This window comes from Myiozetetes cayanensis, unplaced genomic scaffold (assembly GCF_022539395.1).
Source record: "Myiozetetes cayanensis isolate MyiCay16 unplaced genomic scaffold, myiCay2020 scf1, whole genome shotgun sequence".
Taxonomy (NCBI): Eukaryota; Metazoa; Chordata; class Aves; order Passeriformes; family Tyrannidae; genus Myiozetetes; species Myiozetetes cayanensis.
Genome location: NW_026086604.1, coordinates 115,646,370 through 115,668,699, shown reverse-complemented (window position 1 = coordinate 115,668,699; position 22,330 = coordinate 115,646,370). Strand labels below are relative to the sequence as shown.

General features: G+C 40.5%; 1 protein-coding gene across 1 annotated transcript in view; it reads right to left on the bottom strand.

The window, feature by feature from the left end:
• Positions 1–22,330, bottom strand: part of RFTN1 (raftlin, lipid raft linker 1) — a 98,036-nt gene that overhangs the window by 7,067 nt on the left and 68,639 nt on the right. The window contains exons 6-8 of the mRNA XM_050321361.1: positions 19,914–20,117; positions 11,180–11,295; positions 595–698 (exon numbers count right to left, since the gene is read on the bottom strand). Of these exons, the coding sequence (XP_050177318.1) occupies positions 595–698; positions 11,180–11,295; positions 19,914–20,117 (424 nt within the window). The remainder of the gene's footprint in view (positions 1–594; positions 699–11,179; positions 11,296–19,913; positions 20,118–22,330) is intronic.

Below are 22,330 nucleotides of genomic sequence, written 5' to 3'. Positions count from 1 at the left end.
GCATCTTTATGATTAACAAATGGGATAATTGTTTTTCACCAGTTATGAAGAGTATTTTTAAATGACTTGCATTTATATTTAAAAATTCAGAATATTAATAATAGCAAAGCAGACAACAGAATTATTATATCTGCAAACAAGGCTACTAGAGCAATTATTTCTGAGCCTCACATGGTTCTGCTCAGCTAGACTGTATCACCAGCATTAGACAGAAATCTATTAAGAATAGAATTTCTTTTCTTCATATAGACAACATCTCACTCCAAACATTATCACACATTTTGTCTTTGCTCTAAGAGGAGTTACTGGAAGATCCAGAGCAGGAACTTTACAGTCAAGGAGTTTACAGAGAGGTAGAAACAGTACCCAGAAAATCCATGCAGAAACCACACTGCCACCTTGCAGTATTCTGCCCACCAGACACGTGCTTCCTGCCACATGTGGCTGGTGATGCTGAGAAAACCGAGAGAACAGCTGCAGCAGGCAGGGTTTGTGAGGAAATCCACACTAACGGCACAGGGAATTGCTTGTGCAGACCGCAGTGCTTGTACAGCAACTTCCCTGGCCAAAAGGCAGCACCCGCCCCCTCCCTACCTGTTTGTCTTCACAATGGGAGTAGGAAGCACACACGTCAGCTGCCAGCCGTACATGGCAAGGGAATTCAGCAGTGGAACGTAATCTGTCTGCACTTCAACTCCCTGGGGAAGGAAAATCAACAGTTAGCATCACCACTTGGAGTGTGACATTCTGTTCGACACTAAGAAAAAAAAAAAAAAGAAAGAAAAAAAGACACTTGTGGGTTTTCTTGGAGGGAGAAAGGGTTTTGTACTGAAGCGGGTCATCTTCTATGTTCAGCTGGGCAGGAAGGAAAACGTTCAAAAACACGAGGCACAAGATCGATTGCCCGTACATCCCAAACTGTTAAATGAGCTTGTTTAAAATGGTAAACATCTGTGATCTTGTTTTTACACTGCCTGAGTCATCCATCTAGCTTTAGATGATTCCAGATCTGAACAGGACAAATTCACTGTATGTTATCAATTACATCCTCCAAAGCAAAATTATGTTCAAGTAGTTAAAAAATGACAACACTGCTTTGCTCGGATTCTGCTCTTGTCTAGGCTACAGTAAATCCTGAGTATCTGCACTCTACCGTGGTGGATCAAAAGCAAAATAGCCAACAACAACAACAACAAAAAAATATAAGTACAAGTCTATGCCTTTCATCACCCACGAATACGCATCACTGCCTTCTTATTTTGAATCAGGAAATCTGTGGGCGAGACCAAAAGCACCGCTTTCAGCACAGAAGTCTGGCTCCTGCTGCACATGTACCCAGCAGAGCCTTCCTGATTCTCTTTCAACTAAATGGCAGACCCTGTAATTCACATGGAAAGAACCACTGGGGTTTCGACAAAGATTGCTCCAGTGAGGTGTCTGATTGTGAAGGCTTCTAGTAATGTAACAAATAGATGCTAGAGGTTACTTATTAGTTTTTAATTTTAATAAACAGAAAGCAGACAAATTATAACTACTAGTCTCTACAAATCTAAATAAATTCTATTGGAATAACAATTATATTTGCCAAGAATCTCAGGCACTTACACAGGTTTCATGTGCACGTAAGGAGTTTTAACTGCCAATTCTCAACACTGGGGAAGGCACAATAGTTTTGCAGCTCCAAAAAAAATCCATTTATTCTGCAGTAATGAAATAGTCATTTGATCAGAACTAATCCAAATCCTGCTGTAGTCATTTCAAGGTATTTTAGTGAATTCCAATCTCAGCTATTCCTTTCTTCTAACAAATGTAATTTAGGTCACTTGGTATCTTTATCACTGAATGGCTGCCTGACTATACCTATTAAAAACCTGATCATGACTACAAATGCAAATAGCTGAAGAAGCTGTATCACTCCTGCTTAAAAGGGAGAATGTTTAAAAGCTCTACCCCAGAAAGCGCATGCAAGAGAACACTACTAATGTTACTTCTGATTTCTATACAGAGCCTTTTGGGGTCTTAGAGAGATATTGCTGCTTTACACCATGTACAGACTGGAGTTTGTAACTCTGGGAGAGGAAAGACACCTTGCCAGAGGGGGGCAACACCGCGTGGCCCTTAACTCATGTCCTCTGAAGCGATCAGGACTCATCGTGCATCAGTGATAACGGCAGATTCAGAGTCTCCTTTGACTCCAACTTCCCTCTGTAAGATGGATATTTCTGCCCTCTTTCCGGTCTTTAAAAAGAGTGTCCAAAGGTAATGCAAAAATTATTACATATCTAGACGCCTTTAAGAGCTAATGTCTCAAGAAAACATATTAATAACACGCTGAGATTTGTAAGATTGGTCAACAACGCCTACAGAAAATAAAGATGAAAATATGCAACATGATCATTAAGAATAAGGTCAGAGCATCCACCATCGCAAGCCTGCCATGAGGTGCCACATAAAAGGACCTGACTAAAACATTCCCTTCATCAAACAGTGTTTGCAGAGGAAAAACCAGAAGGAGCTCACTCATTTAGAAGATGGAAGACTAGCAGGTCAGGAAAGACTGGCACAGCAGACCTTGTTTGTGCCCCGAGCAACATCTTGCGTTGCAAAGAGGATTTCTATTTTGAATTCATTGCCTAAGGTGGGTGATTAGCAGGGAGAACCTTCTCCTTGCATCAGGATGCGCAACAAATGTCAGAAATCAGAGAGAGATTACGGCAATGAGGAAGGACATCAATACCACGCAGAGCTCATTTGACTATTGTAGAAGCCAAATTATTTCAGGGACACGCCATCACTCCTGCCACAGCCCAGTGTCCCTGCAGGCTCTGAGCAGCGAGACAAGGCTGGCTTTGGACCTGTCTGACTTGTCAGGATTAAGTATCATCTGTAGCAGATGATGGTGTATTTCACTATCCAATGGTGCAGAAAGGAAACAAGCAGGTAAGCACATTCAAAAGGGTAAAGTTACCAGAGAATACATTTAAGATTAAAGTCAATTAGGCCTAAAGAAATGGGTTTTTTGAATCTGGAAATTTAAAAAAAAAAACAAAACACGCCCATTGAAAGAGTTCTGTACAGATCTGGCAAAAAGGTGACCTCTTATTTTTCCTGTGTGCCAGTACCCAACAGCCCAATCTACATGTTAGGCTGTTTGCAGGAAGGAAGTGTATCCATCATGCAGAGATGTACATGAGCTCCACATGCCCCTCAACAAGCCCTCTCCGACCCTGCATAGCGCTTCGCTGGCGTCAGTCACTGCACCTCTTCCCCAGGTCCCTGGGGAATAAACCACTCCTAATAATTGCCTGAGTTTGAAGATGACAGACAAGAGAAAGGATTCACTCCAGAATAAACAGGTGTAATCCACATGGGCTTCAAGCTCCTTACTTGCAAATACAGATAATTGAAGCTTTCTGTAAGACCACGAGAAATGACTTCTCCCTCCCCCTCCTGAATCATCGTTTGTAATCCTGTCCCACGACTGGAATTTGTGTGCCAGCAGGAGTCACAGCTATAGAGACCTTTAATTGATGTCATATTAAATGCTTTCTAAAGCAAAAATGCTTCTAAACAAACAATACACTGGGGGACGGGTGTAGAGGAAAAGAGTCATCTTGTGTTTGCTTTATATTTAATACAGTAATTATTTTACCTACTATTATTAGAGACAATGGAAATACAGTTTCAAACATACTGTTCCATCAGATGAGAGTGTGATGCTCTTTCTAGCTAGCAAATACTGGATTTGAACACCAGCAGAAGTACAAAAAAAGTGGCAGAGCTCTCCTGAAAAAGAAGCGTTCAAATAATGCGTCTCAAACTGGGAGACATTTCGTTCAGTGAAAGGGTGGAAAATTTTAATTAACTTGCTTCCCACTCTCCTGTGGATGATAAGTAATCTCTGATCACACCTGGAGTGTCAAGAAGCCAGAGCATATTGAGCTAGGATTTTCCCTTGACTTGCATCACATGAAAAGAATTCTTTTTATTTGTAGCTGTATTGTTTGTTTTCAGCATTTTTGCCTTTCACATTTCCTTCTGCTCATTAGGAAAAAAAAAAAAGATTAAAAAAAGAGATAAGAATAATATCTAGGGCAAGCCACACAAACAACTGCATTAACAATTTTTCTTTTCTTCCCCCCTGCCCCCCTCCCCGCAGCAATTTTAACCACAGCAAGGTAATAAACAAGACAACTACTAAGCTCTTGTGAGACAGAAGTTCTTTAAAAATCATTCTTTCCTGGGCTAAGTGATTTAGTTACAAGGCAGCTACGGATTGTCACTATTTAATATTTTTTCCAACATGGACTAAAGATTGGAAGATTGAAAATCCCATTAAATAAATCTTAATAAAACCTTTATCAGCAAATCCTAACAGACTGCATACCAAGATCTACTGACAGATGGCAAAGAGGATGGGAAGTAAAAAACACAAGTTGCTTTGAAAGTGTAACCTACTGTTTGTTGCAGAAAATGGGCACTGCATTCAAACCCAGATCCCTACAGAAAACAGAGGGGAGATTCCAGGAGGGTGGCAACGTGCACCCCCGCCAAGGCTGCTTACCAGTCCCCAACACTGCCAAAGCTAAAGCTTTTCTGTCCTAGGGCACTGAAGAGAGGAAGTGGCAAAAGTACGACCTGCACCTTAGTGGAAAAGAAGAAAAATAAAATGAGAGAAATTGAATATACAGGCCATGTGAGAATGACCCCGTAAAAGTGTGCTGCAAATGTTTTATGTTTGCAGTAACACAGCCGACAGGAAGATTAAATACAAGCTCTAAATTTGTGAATGATTTGCCTTTTTCCTTTTCAAGACTTCTTCCAAAAGGTAATTTCTGCTAACAATGCAACATTATCGAACCATTAAAAACATTTATTGGAAGTAAAAGAGAAGTTTCAAAAATACTTCAGCAATAGAAGTTGGACTAAGTTCCTCTAGTACTGAGCTGCTCCTAAATTTCCATGTGTAATACTCCACAGCACCTGGCTACACATCCATTAGCTGTAGGGCAGAGAGGTGTGGGGTGGCTGCTGCACTCTTAGAAACCACCAGTGGCTTTTGGCAGCAGATGGGGCACTGACCAACACAGAGTAGCTGCCAGATGGGGACCTTAGTGGAATGGTAATAGAGCACAAAAGTAATAAATAAATCCACAGAAGGGCTTTTTCCTCAATACTCTGGGCATATGCAATTTACAGTTATTTATGATTACTAATACCTATGTGAATTCATGCAATCTAAAATATTTTAGAGAATATAATAAGGCTGTAACACTATGTGGGGCAGCATCCTGATAAGACAGTTTTCCTGCACTTCAGATGTACCCAGTCACAAATTCAATACACACATAGACATAGACTGCTGAGCAGCATTCACAACTGGCTCCACATCTAGGGTAAATCAAAAAATAACCAAAAAACCCTTCTTTGCCCACAAAGCCCACTTCTCTCAGTGAATTCTGTGGATGCAAATCCTACTTTCTAGCATATACATAAACTAACAAAAACATCTGAGCGCTCCTGATATTGCCTGCACCTGTAACACAGAATAACATTTGCACAGCAACACAATTCTGCGCTTATAGAAGCACAGAGTTGGTAGCCAAAGATGCACAAGGTGAGTGTGTTGATACAGAGGGTTCTCCACACAGGAAACATGGAAACATTCTGTGTAATGTGTTAAACTCATCACTGCACAGGCAACATACACACAATGGGACAACACCACATTACTGTCCACGGAGCACATGAAATAAATGTGATCTAGCAGCCCATCAGTACATTTTCCTAAATAACTTTGGCAGTTTTTACTTTCACAATTCCTGCAACACTTGTGTACCTTAAAGGGAGAGTTGACTTTACCATTTGTCCATCAATTGTTTTGGGAGAAAAAACCAACACAGAAAAACACTACCTGAGAGCCTGCATACTCCAAGGTGCTGTACCACACACAGCTCAATCATTCCCATGCAGCTTCCCCAACATAATTTCCTTCTGTTATAAGTTACTCTCAAACAAAATGTGGCTTTTGCCAAAAGGCTTTGTGCACCACTCCACCATCATGGAACATTTCCATGCTAGCAAAACAGCTGAAGCCCAGACCCTCCACTACCAGCAGTGCAGGCAGCAGGAACACAAATATTGGCACTGCCCTTCTATGTGCGGGCTGTGTATGCGATTTATGGGGTCCCAGCACCTGCTCCCCATGCCCCTCAAAATGCTCAGAGAGAGATGCATTACCCAGGGCACTACTGCCTGGCTAAAGGGGATCTGCTGGGGAAAAGAAACATGACTTGTGCCCTGTGTGGCATTATAGGAAGCATACAAGAGAACTGAAACACCTTTTCTCACCTTGTTCTTCAGTGGGAAGTTCAGAGCTCGTATGCTCACTTTTTCCTGAAAAATTTTATGGGTGAGCAGAGAACTAATTTTTATCTCTGATCTTGTCACAAACCTAGGAACACTGTGACAGATAAGGGAAAAGGGAAAAGGTGACAGGAAAGGAGTTTTTTTAATTCATACTGGTTTAAACCCTGTGTTTTTCAGCCCGTTTACTTCAAGTGCCCTTTATACACATGGAAGAAGCAATTGCCTTGTTAGATGTTCAATACTGCCAGCACCACAAGAAACTGTCAGGGGAGTTCCAAGTTCATACCTCCAGATTTTATTACTAAATTTATCATCAAAACCAATGAAAGATTAGCCTGTGGGGTTTAATCCTCTATAGATCATATGCCTGCTGAGTTCAGCAGACAAATGTATATGTATATATATCCTGCTTCCATATCTTACATAAAAGAATGAAAGTAGAATTATAAAAACCTTTGGAAGATAACAGGCTCCTGAAGGTTTTTGTTCAGCTTTTCTTAAAAAGCAACAAGGGGCACACTGCTGAATTATTATGCCCAGGCAACATATATGTCCTTTGGGTGGTAAAGAGGTCACACACATGGCTCTTCTGGGCTTTTCATGTCCACTGCCATCAGCCCCTTGGCTGACCCGGTCATGCCTTTCTCCCGTGGCCAGAGACAGCAGAACATAGCTTAGCTGACATATGACCTAAATCAGATTTACAGACAAATCAAATCCTCATTTCCAGAGAATTTGTTTCAAGGCTTACATTAAGGTAACTTGCAACCTAGGCTCAGCAGAGATAAATTTTTAAATCTTTTGGTATGTCGCACTTTAAAAGGTTTACCATGTCTACGGTGGAGACTGACCCCATTCAAGTCTGCCAGGGAAATGGCAATACCACAATATATCTGAGTTCTTAATTCATGTCAGTACATCAAAGGTATGGTATAGCAGCAAATACAAAGTGAAGAATCACCAGCTGAAGATTTTCAATGAGAGAATACCTGTAAATTAAGGACAGTATTTTCAAAATGAACACTGCTTTGGAGGCAGAACAATGGAAAAATCCAAAATAAACGTTATAGCACTCAATTTTACAGACAATATTAGCTACTTTGTCTTAGGTAATGGGGAAGAGAAGGTGTAGAGTTCGGGAGAGGGAAATCATGCAGGCTCTGATTAATCATAACTGTCTACCCACATTTGCCTACACAAGCAGAATTAAAACCATCAAACAAGTTTTAGGGCTAGATCTCAGAGACTGCAGTGGAAATAATATGTCCTGACATTTTTAGAGTTAAAGGGATAAGGATGAACACAATATTTTATCATAACAAGTCCCGTGGTCATTTGTAGAGGATACCAGAGCTCTACTTTGAGAAGAAAGAGTTAAATTACTCAGAGCTATTACATCCTGTCTGCTGCTTGGCGGGACCACATACTGTGACAGCTGCGAGCTTTACATCCTCTACAAACTGACATTTTACACACATACTGAGTGCATCACACTGTTCAGCTTGTTTTATCTATTAGCCTTAGCAATTAAAAAGGCAGCCCTTTCTCTGCTAAGAGGTGTGCCAACCCCTCTCTTTTGTGTTCATGGCTAAACAGCAAACCTTTACCTTTTCGTTTAGAAAGGTTCTCTTTCTAAAGGGCATCAATATTTGCTACATGCCTTCCTTTTTAAAAAAGCTTTCTTTTGCTGTGGCTGGGATTCTTTTGTTTCTTCTTAATTGGGATACAGCACAATAAATTTACATTCAGTTCAGACCACATCTGAACAACTCCACAGCTCATCCAGATAATCAAATCTGATACAAATTTAAAATAAGGATCCATTATACTCATTTATGTCATGCTGCCCATCATGCCCTTCTTCCACTGCCTTAGTACAAATGAAAACAACAAATGTAAACGGTTAATCTAGATCAGAGCTGAACTTATATCCCCCCAAAAAATAATTCTACATTAATGAGTCATTCCACTGCTCCATCACTACCTCCTTGACTATTATACTTTGAAGCTCTCATAACAGAAAGAAAGCCTTTACCAGCTCTCGGACATCTTCTGTCACTAGTGAACTCTGTCTTCTTCCCCATTTTACAGTCCCTTCCTCTGCACTGCAATATTCCATGTTTATGGCAAATAAAGGTGACTTTCAACAGGGTTTGCACAGAGGTAACTTGGTTTTTAGGTACGACACTATGCAAGTGCCCACAGATCCCCTGGATTCCAGCCTTGCTTTCATCAATTTGATGACTTTTACCTACCTATACCTATTATGTCTCAGAAAGCACGAGGCATGACATATCCTGGCAGTTATTTAAATGTCAGGAGGAGAAAACAGAGGTGGTCAGCTCTGCTCTTTCTCTAAATGGGTAAAACCCTTGAAAGAGTTCCCTAATGCCTCAACATCTTTCCTTCAGCAAGTTTTTTCTTCTCTATATCCTTCCATTTTCTGGTGGGCACCATATTCATAATGTCCACAAAAAAACCACATTTGATCGGAAAAGAGCAAAATTGCCAGGGAACACCCAGCATCCAAATTTTTAATTACAACAGAGGATAATCTGATCACACCAACAAGCTGTGTATATGCTCTAAGTCAGTTCCTGAAATTGCACATCCCAAATCTTATGTCTGGAACAGGAGACTCTCCGCATTAGCCCTCACACAGACACGATGCGTAGCAGTACAGCATCTCCTCACACACCAGATGGCACTGGGAGGTTGATTCCCTAAGCTGTTGTGTCTCCAGCATGGAATTGCTAGAATTGAAAGCAAATGATACTCCACCTACCAGGACTATAACACTCCAAGTGGCCCTGCAAAAAAATTCCCTTCTGCTGGGTCCTAGAGTTGTGGCCAGCGCTCTGCCATCACAGGATCCCCATTAGCAGGTGCTGTCCTTGTCGTGCAGCTTGACACAAACTTTCTGGTGTCCACTAAGAGCAAACCAGAACGTGTGAAGGGGCCATTATGACTAACTGTGATGTGATATCCTACTGAGACAGAGAACCTTTCACTGGTTATCTGAGAGCCAAACTGGTTCGAGTCAAGAATCCATTTATAACTCGGAAAGTTTTCTCCAACGTGCCTGTAAGCGACAGCTAAGGAAAAGTAATATATATTAGGTCAATCATGTAGGATACCTGCCCCAAATATTTTGTGTACTTCCTCTCAGCACGTCTGGTTTAGCTTCTACTGAAAGAAATCCAGTTTGTACAGATCTGCTGCATAAATAATTATCTGAATTATCTCATTTTTGTTTGCCCTGACTACTGCCACGTGGCAGTCCTTAGCTCTTGTACTGGAAGAGATGGCAAACAATTCCTGTTACATGTTTCTAATGATTTAGGAAGTCTCTACCTATTCCATTCCCCGCAACTCTTCTCTTTTCCAGGCTGAAAGGACACACCGTGTAAAGTCTTCCTAATATGGAAGCTGCCTGTATCACTGATTACCCCCACTGCTCTTCTCTGAACAACTACAGTGCTAACATAACCTTCTGAAATAAGGTGCTGTCAAACACAGCTTACAGAGTAGTATGCAGTAGTATATGTTTGCTGTTTCACCCTCTATTCATTTTCTAACAGTTTTAAACATATGGTTAACATTAATGCTTCTTAACGTTTGCCTTCTTGATCAGCCCTGACCTAATGCACTCATGCAACCATCTGTCATTATCTCAAAACCTTGTTCCTGAGTGGTAACACCATAATTTGACCCCAAAAAAGGAACAAGAATTTACAGTCAAGTCTGTCATAACTAACATTTAATGCAATATAGGAATCATTTTTTCAGATGCCCATCAGCAACAAGAAAAGCTGCCATTAATGTATTACACTGTTCTACAAGTTGTTTCTAGCTGTTACTATATGGTCATTTCTTGCTATACTGAAAAGTCATTATCTACTAACAAAAGTCTTAATCCTAGTCTCCTGGAATTTTACACACTTTGTCTAGCATCTGTCCCATTTTCCATTAATCCATTCTTACGACATGTGTACACCAAAAGGATGGATTGTCTGTCTTAGGATTTTACACCATTTACAGTATATTCTAAGTGATAACATCAGGTATTGCCTTTATAGATACATAATATCTATTTCTAGCAGACAATTAATAAAATAAAAAAAAAAAACCTTCCATGAGTTACACAACTTCCTCTTTTCCCCCATGTTTTTTTGCTTTAAGTCACAAAGAATTTAAGCCCAGCTTTTCAAATATCTATCTGTGTATCAAATTTGCAGTGGCAGATCAGTACAGACAGGTCTGATCTAAACAATCTTTCTACTGATCTGACTGTGCACTTGGATCTGTAGAAAGCCAGGCTATGACAAACGTGGTTTGTTTACAGGGACTTACCCAAAATACACAGTTCTTTCAGCATAAGAAGGAGGTCAGACAGAAACCAAGGCAGTTGTCTGTGCACTCCTGCTGCAGCTCAGCCTACCTAAAGGGCTGCCTTCTTTAGAACTGCAGTGCTACAGTGACTGGTGTGATCATGTTGCCCTGACAACCAGTGGAGATCCTCTTTACAGTGTATCTAGCAGACATCTGTAATTTTGGGACAGGTAGCCCTGAGTTTCACTGCTCACCACTGCTGACATTTCCTACCCCCCCACCGAAAAAAGGATGAAGATTATCAAAATCAGAAGTGCACTGTACAAACCCAGAGTGTGGTTAACTGGCATTCCTGTTATATTCCATCCCTTTACCTCAGTTGCCTGTCTGACACTGCTGGAGCACAGATCAGTACGTGAGAGTCTGCCACACAGTCTTCGAGTGTTTTAATTTACAAAAAAAAAAAAAAAAATCATACCTTCAAGACAGTCCACTGCTCTACCACAATTGCATCATAGCCCTGCATGGGTTTACTGTCTTCCACAGGAACATCTTCAAAGAGAAATACTCCATCCATTGTCCCATGTAAAGAATCTGTGAAAACACAGCGTTGACTGTAAGCTTTACGGAAGGCATTCCATGTGTAGTGAGGCATCTGAATTTATTAATAACATATTCTTCCAAGGATGTTACTAAAAAGTTCACAGACGTCCTCTAATAGTCCAGCTCTATGAATCTTTAGCAGTTTTTAAGCACAGTCCTACTCCCTAACAGCAAACCTTGCTGTCCACCCTGTTATTCCACAGTTTGTCACTGAAAACCACAGCTCTCCCATCCTGAGCAGGCAAAGTGAATTCAGACCTCAGTTTAGCAGTACTGCTCACCTACTTGAAGTTATAAACACACTAAAGACCATGTATTAAGTCAGTATGTTATTTTCAAGGGTTGTTCAAGGTATACTGGTTTGTATTTATGATATTTATTATATTTGTGACTATATCCATTCATTCACAAAAGTCAGAACCCTGCACATGGAGCAGCCGCTGCATCTCGGTGTTCTACATGGACTAAGGATGATCTGGCATATCTGAACAGTGTCAAAGAAAAGATACATTCATAACTATTTAATCAATTTATGAAGGCATTTTGACCATCTGGTTTAGTGCTTCTCTATTCTCATTTGCATTCCCAACACATTCAGCCCTTTTTCAGACAACACATACCACTAAAGTTACTCGAGCAGCACTTTCTCCTTCAGCTTAACCAAATACTCCATAATCAGCTCCCAATACACAATAGCTCATGTTTTGTCAGCTCCATGATGTAACAGAATCAAAATAACTGAAAAAACACACCTTTGTTAAAATAAGCTAACTGATGAAGCAACAGAATTATATTTAGAAAAACTGTAAATAAGCGGGACTGTACTCTTCATAAACAGAGAAAACTCTTCTCACATTGTCACAGAGCGTCTTTTTCAGCCTTTCTAGTATGAATAATACATTTACCCTGTATGACTGATTATAAAGACCTTTCTCATTCCCTCCCCAAGTGTTGTCTTTTGCACAATAATTTCTGTACAATTTTAGGAAAACTATGTTCCTTGCACTGGTAGGATACATGTTTTTGAAATGCAGTCACACATGCCAGACTGACAGATTCCTGAACTGATAACAATCTTCTGGATAAGCCTGCATAGGTGTTTCATCGGGTCCTCCTGATTTCCTGGTGGATGTTATGAGGTCAAGAAATGCCAGCAGGAAAGCCTTGCTGCCTCCAAGGGAAAACATATATCAAACTCAGAAACAATTTTCACAAAAGAGGCAGTGAAGAGGATTAAGAGGCTTCTTACCTCTTGCAGACACAATCTCAGTCAACATCTTCTAATGTTATTACATGATCTAAATCCAATTTATTATCTGGAAATAACAAATTTCTTGTGGGCAAAGCTCACAACCGACCAGATTCCTACATTTGGAGGAATACATCTATGCACACACACTGTAGCAAGACTGTTGCTGTAGGTGTCAAGCCCCCCTGCTTCTATTTGCACAGTCTCCTACTCTCTTTTGCTGCAGTTGCAGTCAAGTCATTAAGTTGCAGGTGAGGAGATGCAAATACTTGTCTCTAAATTAACACAGCATATTTATTTTTAGTTCAGCTGTGAAGGAAAAAAAGTTGTAAACCAATTACTAGAGATTCTCCTTGAGATTGTGTTGGGAGACTGAAAGAAGAAAAATACGCTGTCTACTTTCACACTGTTTTCACAGGCAGGTTTCCTGTAACTCTGTCTAGAATAGAGACAAAGACTCCTCACCACTACAGCAAGCCACTATTACACATTGCTCCAAGGAAGATGAGCTGGACTACAAAGCAGTAACTCATCAGTTCTCATCCAAGTAAAGAGAACAGACATTTTTGTTGTGAAATAACAGGTCAGATCACTAAGTAGCTGGGTTACAGGTTTGAAAACACAGGCAGAGCAAGCTTGCCATGGGTACAAGCTTTAATTACCATATTTCATTCAAAAAAGTGCATTTTTGAATGAAAACTAGACCTGACATTGCAAAGAGGGAACTTCTGTGCAGTGTATCACATTCCAACACCCAAACCCATACCCAAATCTATTTCAGGATGCACAGTGTACAAATAACCCTTCAATTTCCAAAGCAGGGATGACAGGACAGCACCGAAGACTGGAAGCAGAAACCCATAGATCCCTACTAGACACAGACATCCAGATCTTGCCAGAGGGAGCTTTATACAGCACCAGTGCACTGCTCCTGTGTTGTGAATTCTCTTAATGAAATTCAGTGTCACACTGTTGGCACAACTGCAGCTTGAGCTCACCCCACGCATTTGCCAGCTAATTAATAAGCGATCAAAACACAATCAGCATGTGTGTGTTTACACTCACTCATAAATCATCCTTTATGGTTCATTCTGCTGAACATTCCACTCATGCAATTCACAGCTTCCACATATGTGAATATCATGGCACATATGTAATGTTTTAGAAACTAATAGCTGAGCTTGCGAGACCCTACAGGCAGCAGACACTTCCACTGGCTGTGCTGGTGGACTTACGGTTGGACTTAAGATTACAAAAGTCTTTTCCAACCTAAATGATTCTATAGCTTTGTTTCCTTGTTGGATGTACAGTGATTACTCTTGAAGGATACATCCATCAATCCTGCAATCCACTGATTTTATTATATTTCTTTTGCTAGGAAAGAAATCTGTAGAAAATAAGAAAACTGGGAGGGGGAAAACAATGAGGGAGAGACAACTGTTGTAAATGTAGAGTACTGTCTGTTCAACAGAGTGATACTGGGGGAAAATTCCATAAAAGAAACTTCCCTTTTACAGACCACCTACTACTCTGGAGAGAAAAGGGGAGGTAAAGAAAAGAATCATTGGATCATTAAGTCCTTTGCATATGAAGCATTTGGGATGCAGAGAATAACGGGGGGAAAGGAAAAAGCAGTAGAAAGAAGGTTAACAGGGTCATATTTTGGAGAAAAGGCACACACAAACCCTGGTATGCTGTCAGGATCAGCAGGAATATCAGGGAAACTGAACACAGAGGTGTGGAAAGACAAGAAGATGGACAGATGCACTGAGCCTGCCAGCAGTACTTTATCACACAGGTACTCTGGATCTAAAAGCAACTTCAGTCTATACACACATATTCTAGAGCTGCCCCACCAGGTAAGGTGCACATGACGTAACAGTTTCATGGAATCATAGAATAATTCAGGTGGATGAGGACGTCATGAGGTCTCCAGTCCAACCTCCTGCTCAAAGCAGGTTTCATACAAGTACAGACCAGACTGCTCATGGGTATATCTAGTTGGATGGAGATGGTACAACTTCCTGAGCAGCCTCTTCCAAAGAGTGACTGTTTTCATGATGAGAAAGTGGGGTTTTATATCCAAAAAGGACCTCTCTTATTTCAATCTGTGTACACTTTTTCTAATGCTCCTACCACACACCACAGTCAAGAGCCTGTATTCACCTTTCTGATAGTCTCCTCACAGGCACTGCCACAGCTGTCCCTTCTCCAGGCTGAACCAACCCATCTCCTTCAGTCTTCCTTAATAGGACAAGTGCTCCAGCTACTGACTCTCTCTGTTTTGCTGACTGTCTGCTAACCTAGCTCTGGTTTGTCAATACCTTCCTTGGCCTCTTCGAAAGAGGGCCCAAACCTGGATACAGTATGTGTTCTACATGCAACCTAATGAGCACCAAGCAGAAGAGAACAGTCACTGTCCTCTATCTACTGGTTACATTCTTGTTGTTACAGCCTGGTATGCTGCTGCCTTCTCTGCTGCCAGGGCATACTGCTGGTTCATCTTCAGCTTGCTGACTACTAACACCGCCCTGGACCTTTCCACAGAGCTGCTACCCAGATTAGTGAAAAGGCCTCTCCCTTCCCAGAGGCAGGATATTTGTCCTCATGGAATTTCAAAAAGCTCCTGCTGGCACGTTTTTCCAGCCTGCCCAGGTCTGTCTGGACAACAGCCCAGTCCTGAAGCACATCAGCTGCACCCGTGAGTATGGGACCATCCACAAATTTGACACAAGCAAGCCTTGTTGCCTCCTCTGCATAACTGATTGTTCAACACAACAGGTCCCAGGATAGATCTCTGTGGTACTCCACTTGTTACTCCAGGTAAAGTGTGACTTATTATCCACGACCCTCTGAGTCTAGCCATGCAACCAGTTTTTTACCCATCTAGGCTGCACGGTCCTAACTTGGATACAAAAATAATGTGGGAGATACAGTAAAATTTCCTTAATGAATTCACCCAAAATGACATCTTGTGCTTTCCCTTCATCCACAAATCCAGTCATTTTATCACAGAAGACAATCAGTTTCAAGTATGTTTTGCTCTTGTTAAATCCATGCTGACTGTTCCCAATCACTGTCTTCTTCTTCATGTGTCCAGACATGTTCCAAGAGTACTGATTCAGTGATCCAACCAGAAATTACATGAGGCTGACCACCCTGTAGGTCCCTGGTTTGTCCTTTTGGTCTTTCTTTTAAACATAGGTGCAACCTTTGCCTTTCTCAAATGTTGAAAACCTCCCCTGATCTCCATGATCTCCCAAAGATGACTAAGGGTGGCCTTGTTATAACACCAGCCAGCTCTCTCAGAACTCTTATACGTAGACAGTTTGGTCTCAGGAACCAAAGTACTCCCTATCTTGATCTTCATCCACTGCTGCTAGCCCTGCACCTTCCCTGAACCTTGCCTTGAAGCTCAGGTGCCTGAAGACTGTGTCTGTGAAGACTAAGGCAAAGGAAGCACCAAGTATCAATCTTATCTAGATGTATCTGATCTCTTTTGCATATCCTGATGTAGGATGAGGTGGATTGTAACACAAATTGTACTGACTATATAGGTCTAGGCCCCATTGATTATAATGGCACTTTGGGGTGACAACTCCCACACAGATACCTGCAGGACAGTTGCCTATATTTATTCAGCAGAAGGCACCCAACCTGTCTACAAAGATCAGCCATCTAAAGCTTTAAATGGAGAGTTGGTCTTTCCAGTTTCTACTGTTTCTTATGCAAGGTATTTCCTGATCCTGATGTAGTTGTATTCTCTTTTGGTAATCTCTTTTTTAACAAGATTTAGCTCCTGAAACTTAGCCTAAGTTTAAAAAGTCCTTAGTACTTTCAAACTTTAGTTCATTTGCAAAAGGGCAGTAAGGAATGACAATAAAACAAAGCATTTTGACTCACTTTGCATTTGAAGTATCATTTCCCAATCTCTAATCTTGAACTTCACTCTTTCTTAAAGAAAAGGCTCCGAAAGTAAAGGTTGCAATCACTGTCCTTCTTCTGAAAATGTTCCATTACCACTGCATTTTTTATTAAGGCATCCTACTGTGTGCAAAAAGCTATTTTCACTAGGTTGTATAAATATTTGATGTAGCTCGGTTGACAAAAAGCTATTTTGATGTTCTTGCTTCTGATTTCCAAGAAGTATATGGGGAAAGATTACTTACTTTACCATGACAGCTGTCCTAGTGGGTGACAATTTCCCCCTCGTTGTCTTTGAACTACAAATTCCCCTTATCTAGCAAACGAACCTTTAGGCTGCTGTTGCTCTCAATGAGGAAAACCAGTTCTCTGTGGCTTTATGTGGCATGCGACCTGACTGTTGGCCTTTGCTTCAGATTTGCATTCCTCCCTCCTTCTGAATCTTTTCACCTTCAGTACAGGGAGAGAAAATAATTCCATATGGACGCCAGCAATCCCAGCCACTTCAGTGGCTAAGGTGACAGTAAAGTCAAACGCATCACTGGTTCATCTTTGTCGGAGGCAGCGCGAGTATAACAGAGACCATCAATCTGACCCTCTTAAAAACCTGACTACTTTCCCCTGCCAAGCAACTCACCTTTTGTTTCATTTGCTTTGTGTTTAAGTACTGTCAATGTTTCCTGGTTGGTTGGCTGGCTTTTTCTAAGTTTGAAAGGCAGAAAATTCACAGACAGGATGGTAAAACAAATACAAGAATGCCGGGCATTTAAAGACTTGCAGTTCAAAATGACTAAAGACGAATAGGCTGGTTATTACTCTGTTAAGGTATCAAAATACAACCTTGAAGAGGTTTGACTCTTCCTGCCGTCTCACACTGCTGATTGGAGACTTGCAGGCACAGGAAAGGAGACCCCACCTGCTATTTCCTTTCCATTTGGTAATAATCTGTATAGCTTGCTGCTACAATCTTCACTTCTCACTAGAAGAGGGCAAGGGTGAATTCCTACGATCACTTTAGATCATTCGGCAGGACCAGTTTACATCTGGGACTGCAGGCAGGATTACCAGTTACAGTTGGATGAAAAACACCAGCAAGTAACTGAACTGCAAATTTAAATAAATAATTGTTATCTGTCAGCATAAGAACATTCAAGAACCAAGCACACTGCTGTTTCTGACTTACTGGCAAAATGTGAATACATTTAATATATGGTGTAACTCTTTATGGTTTACATATTGTGATTTGTAATTGTGTTATATTTCTGTTTATAATTATCTGCTACAACAAGCAAAAAGAAACAATTGTTATCAGTGAACTTTAAAACTCTTTTAAAGACTAATTATTAAACTGTTAGCAGAAGGAAGAAACAGATTTATGACTGCTGACAATCTGGAAATCTTCACTTCATTGGGTATTCCAAGGACAAGGGGGAAAAGAAGAAGATAATAACCCTACTTGTAAGTCTAATAAGCAAAATAATGAATTCATACTTCAAGCCAAAAAGAAAACCAGCCCCCAGAACAAAGAAATGTGATATAACCAATTAAAGAAAGTACGCTGATATTACCTTAATTTGGAAGAGGATTAATCAGTGAATAAGACTAGCTATGAAGAGCAAGATAGGCTGCAAGGAGCGGAGAAGCCCTCAGCCCCCTACTTCTTCCCTCCTCCTTACCCTGGGTTGTTTGATACTGATTGGCATATGAGTGAAAAAGGTATTCCATTTCTCTGCAGCACAGGAAAAAATTAGGATTTAAGTGATAAAACATTTAACTGCAACTGGTAGCAATTCACAGATGTTCTTAGTAACGTTCTTCTAATAGCATAATACACTTTCAGAAACCTCGTTTCAGCTTTTTGATTTTGAAACCTGTTCTTCTTTTAACTGTAAAACGCTAATAAAAATCTTTACTAATTTTTCATCTTCAGTCTCTAATCTGACTTAATCCTGAATCTGTCCACTTCTACATAATTTGTTGTCCTGTTTGCATTGAAACTTTAGTGTCATCATTCAAGCCTACTTCATCTATGTTCACAGGCAATTATCCAGCACTCCACACTCTGGTATCCAAGTACATTAACTCCCCCCAGGCCTCTGTTATGTAAATGAACTCCAGAAGTTTAAATAACTGAAAAAATGCTGTGTTTAAATCATTTCAGAGTTCACTGATAAGCAGATTTTATTAAAAAGAACACACTGAGCCTGATAGAGTCAATTAGGTTTGCCTCTGTGAGTCGCAATTTATATACAGAAAGTAAATGACCATTTGTTTTTAAGCAAGTTAACTAGCAATTACAAGGCTTTCCAGGAAGCTGTGTGAAAGCATTCCATCAGCTGAACTTTAGACCTTCCTTTTTTTGATACTTGCTTGTAAAATGAAAAATTAGGGTTGCCCGTTAATTTCCTGATTGACTTTTACCAGAACTGACTCATATTACTGTGTTTTATCATGGTTTGATAATTCTGACCAGCAGCAAAATGGGAATAAGATGCTTGGAAGCAGTTCCCCTATAATTTTGAGGCACAAATCTTAGTAGCAATGTCCAAGCTCTGAGTTACCACATTCCTTTTGAAGAATGCAAAACAAACCAAAATTAGGTGAAAGATTCAGTCATAAGCACTTTAACCATGAAGTATACCAGTCACATAATTTTCCAGTAAAATTAATCCAGCTGTATTTTTTTAAGTACTTCTTTTTTTTAAGTGCTTCTCTTTAATTGTTCTCCTGGTTCCTTGGTTATGTCTCTTGGATCCCTACTATGCACCAAAGTCTTTCTTTTTAGTGCAGGCTTATCTTCAAAGCCATGGTGGCCACAAATACAGTACAGACTGGCTACAAGTATTAGGCTGGATTTTGTGCCACATTTTCACAACATGTAAAAATCTGAGGAAGTTTAATCTTTTTGTATTAAGACCAACATTTATCCATCACTCCAGTTAGGATAAAACAAACATAGGAGACAACATTTTAAAACATTGTGCCATCAGGGTGGAAAGGGCCTCTGCAAGAACTGGTAGTAACTGACCACTTACTGGCCAGATAAAACTCAGGAGTCCTTACACTGACCTACAATCAGACCCAGATGCAGCATGTGGCCAGACAGCAAAGAGGAAAGTCACTCTTTTATTAATATCATCTGCTTTACAATCTTATTAGTTTAATTCACTTTACTTGCTACTGTTTATTAACTGTATTTCCGCAATTACAAGACCATCATGTTTATAAAATACAATACATGATCTGTTTTCCTCATTCAAATGCCAAAATATTTTATGTCCTTTCATTCCATTTCACTGAAAGAGGCTGATCTAAAACAAATCTGCCCCAAGCCTATATTAAAGCATCTCCCAAATATCTTCTCTTCAAAGATAATGACCTCTATTAGAGGAAAAGGAAAATAATCACAGCATAATGCTTTCTGTAATTTCCATACCATTTACCATTCCAAGGCTGAAGATTCCGTTTACCAATGAGCCTCCTTTCCTGAAGTGATCTGTCATGTGCTCCAGCCAATTTGCTTCTAAGCTGTTGACAGTCTGCCCATTCCTGGAGATCCTCATAGGGATAGTCACTGTGTAATACTGGCTGCACTTTTGTGGCGTTTTTGGCTTGTTGAAGAGAGCGAAGATCTCTGCTTCTACCGAAGAATAAAAAAAAATGGAGTAATGCAACAACCATATCATAAAATTTCAGCTAAAATAATATAACCCACTGTTTGCCCTTGCCTAATTACACTGTGCAACTGCAAAAAATTATTTGAGATGCAGTTATCTTCTTAATACATTTCTGCAGTAGGGTCCCAAAACGCAATACAATGTTTTGTTTGCCGTTACAGTGTTTGTTACTCATAATGGATTCACTGTTGACAATAAAACATTTAGAGACAACAATTAGTACTCAGTACCTGAGTACTAATGCAACACTCCCCTACGGGAGCTGTCAGTTCAAACATGAAATATTACTGCAAAATTTAGGAGGAATTGCAGTCTGCAAATCATGGCCATTAAAGTATTAAATAACTTGGGTTTGGTAACACCAGGTCATGGAACCAGTTAACAGTAGTCTCACCTCAAGAAAATGCAATGAATCATTCATACAGAGACTATGGTAGCTGGTTCACTGATTTACTCTGGGTCTGTGCCAAGGTGTGACATTAACACAACAGCAAATGAATTTTAGAAGTGGAATTGTGAAGGGTCTCACAAATGAGAACATCTTCTAGACTCCGCTCCATATCTCCTCTAGTATATCATAGGAGCAGTTACTGTAGGCAAAAGAGTCACTGCTGACAGCAAAGCTGAGCTTTCACAGCCCTAAAGCAAAAATCAAGTTTAAAAGCAGATACTCCTTCTCAGAAGGGTACAACTGTCAATAAAATAATGAATAAAAGAACTGGGCACATTATTGTTTTACTTTGTTAATGGACATGGAAATAAATGGTAGAACTACTGACTTCCAAATATCAAAAATTCTCCCAAATATAAAAGGTAAAGTCATTATATGAAATTCCTTCATTCAATAAGCTCTCCTTGTTTCCAAGCTATTATAGTCTAACCTCAAGTAAAAGTAAGGAAAGAGATGTCAAGAGAAATGTTACAACTGCTCTCTAACAAACGTCACTGAGCAAGAAGCAGTGTGTAAATTGAAAAAGATACCAGAAGGGAGATGCTCAGAAACAGGCTGGCAGCACTTGAAGAGAAGAGGTGGAAGATCACAATGCAACCAACATGAAAAGAGATCTAATGATCACAGACATAAACCATAATTCAAATAGAGTAAAAAGGAATAAACGTTAATGTGAGTCCTCTCGTTGTTTACCACTTGTTTAGAAAGAAGTTATGATAATCCCAACTCAGAAGAGCACACACAGAAAGCTTCTCCAATCATTTTGATTCTGACCCGCAGAACAGACCCATGTTGGAAAGGGAGATTTTCCTTTTGTATATTAAGACACTAATACAAGAAGCTTGCCATGACCCAATAATGTGTGCTCACAGCCCTGAGAGCCAACCCTATCCTGGCTGCATCCAAAGCAGCATGGCCAGCAGGTCAAGGGAGGTGATTCTGCCACTCTACTCTGCTCTGGTGAGACCCCATCTGGACTGATGAATCCAGCTCTGGGGTCCCCAGCACGGGAAAGGCATGGACCTGTTGGAGTGAGCCCAGAGGAGAACCACCAAATGATTATGGGGATGGGGTACCTCTCCTATAAGGAAAGGCTGAGAGAGTTGGGGCTGTTCAGCCTGGAGAAGAGAAAGCTCTGGGAAGACCTTAGAGTACCTTCCAGTACCTAAAGGGGCCTACAGGAGAGCTGGAGAGGGACTTTTTATATGGGAATGGAGTGACAGGACAAGCAATGATGGTTTTAAACCGAGAGAGGGTAGAGTTAGATTAGATATTAGGAAGAAATTCTTCATGGCAAAGGTGGTGAGGCACTGGAACAGGCTGCTCAAGGAAGTTGTGGCTGCCCCATCCCTGGAAGTTGAATGGGGCCCTGGGTAACCTGGTCTACTAGAAGGTGTCCCTGCCCATAGCAGGGGCTTGAAAATATATGATGCTTTAAAGTCCCTTCCAATCCAAACCATTCCATGATTATACTAACAACAGGAAATCATGGAACTGAAAATCCACAGGGAGATGGTAGGTTGCATTTGACACTGGGCTGTTACCAACATGCATTTAAAACGTGTGGGAGTCTTTCCATGTTGACTTGGTTTGTCACTGCATAACACAGGCTAACCCAAGTCACTACTGACAACAGTTTTCACCAGTGACCCTGAATCCTCCAGCATGGACAAAGACACCTTCAGTTTGCTTCCAGGCAACACAGCACTTTTGGACATACAGGAA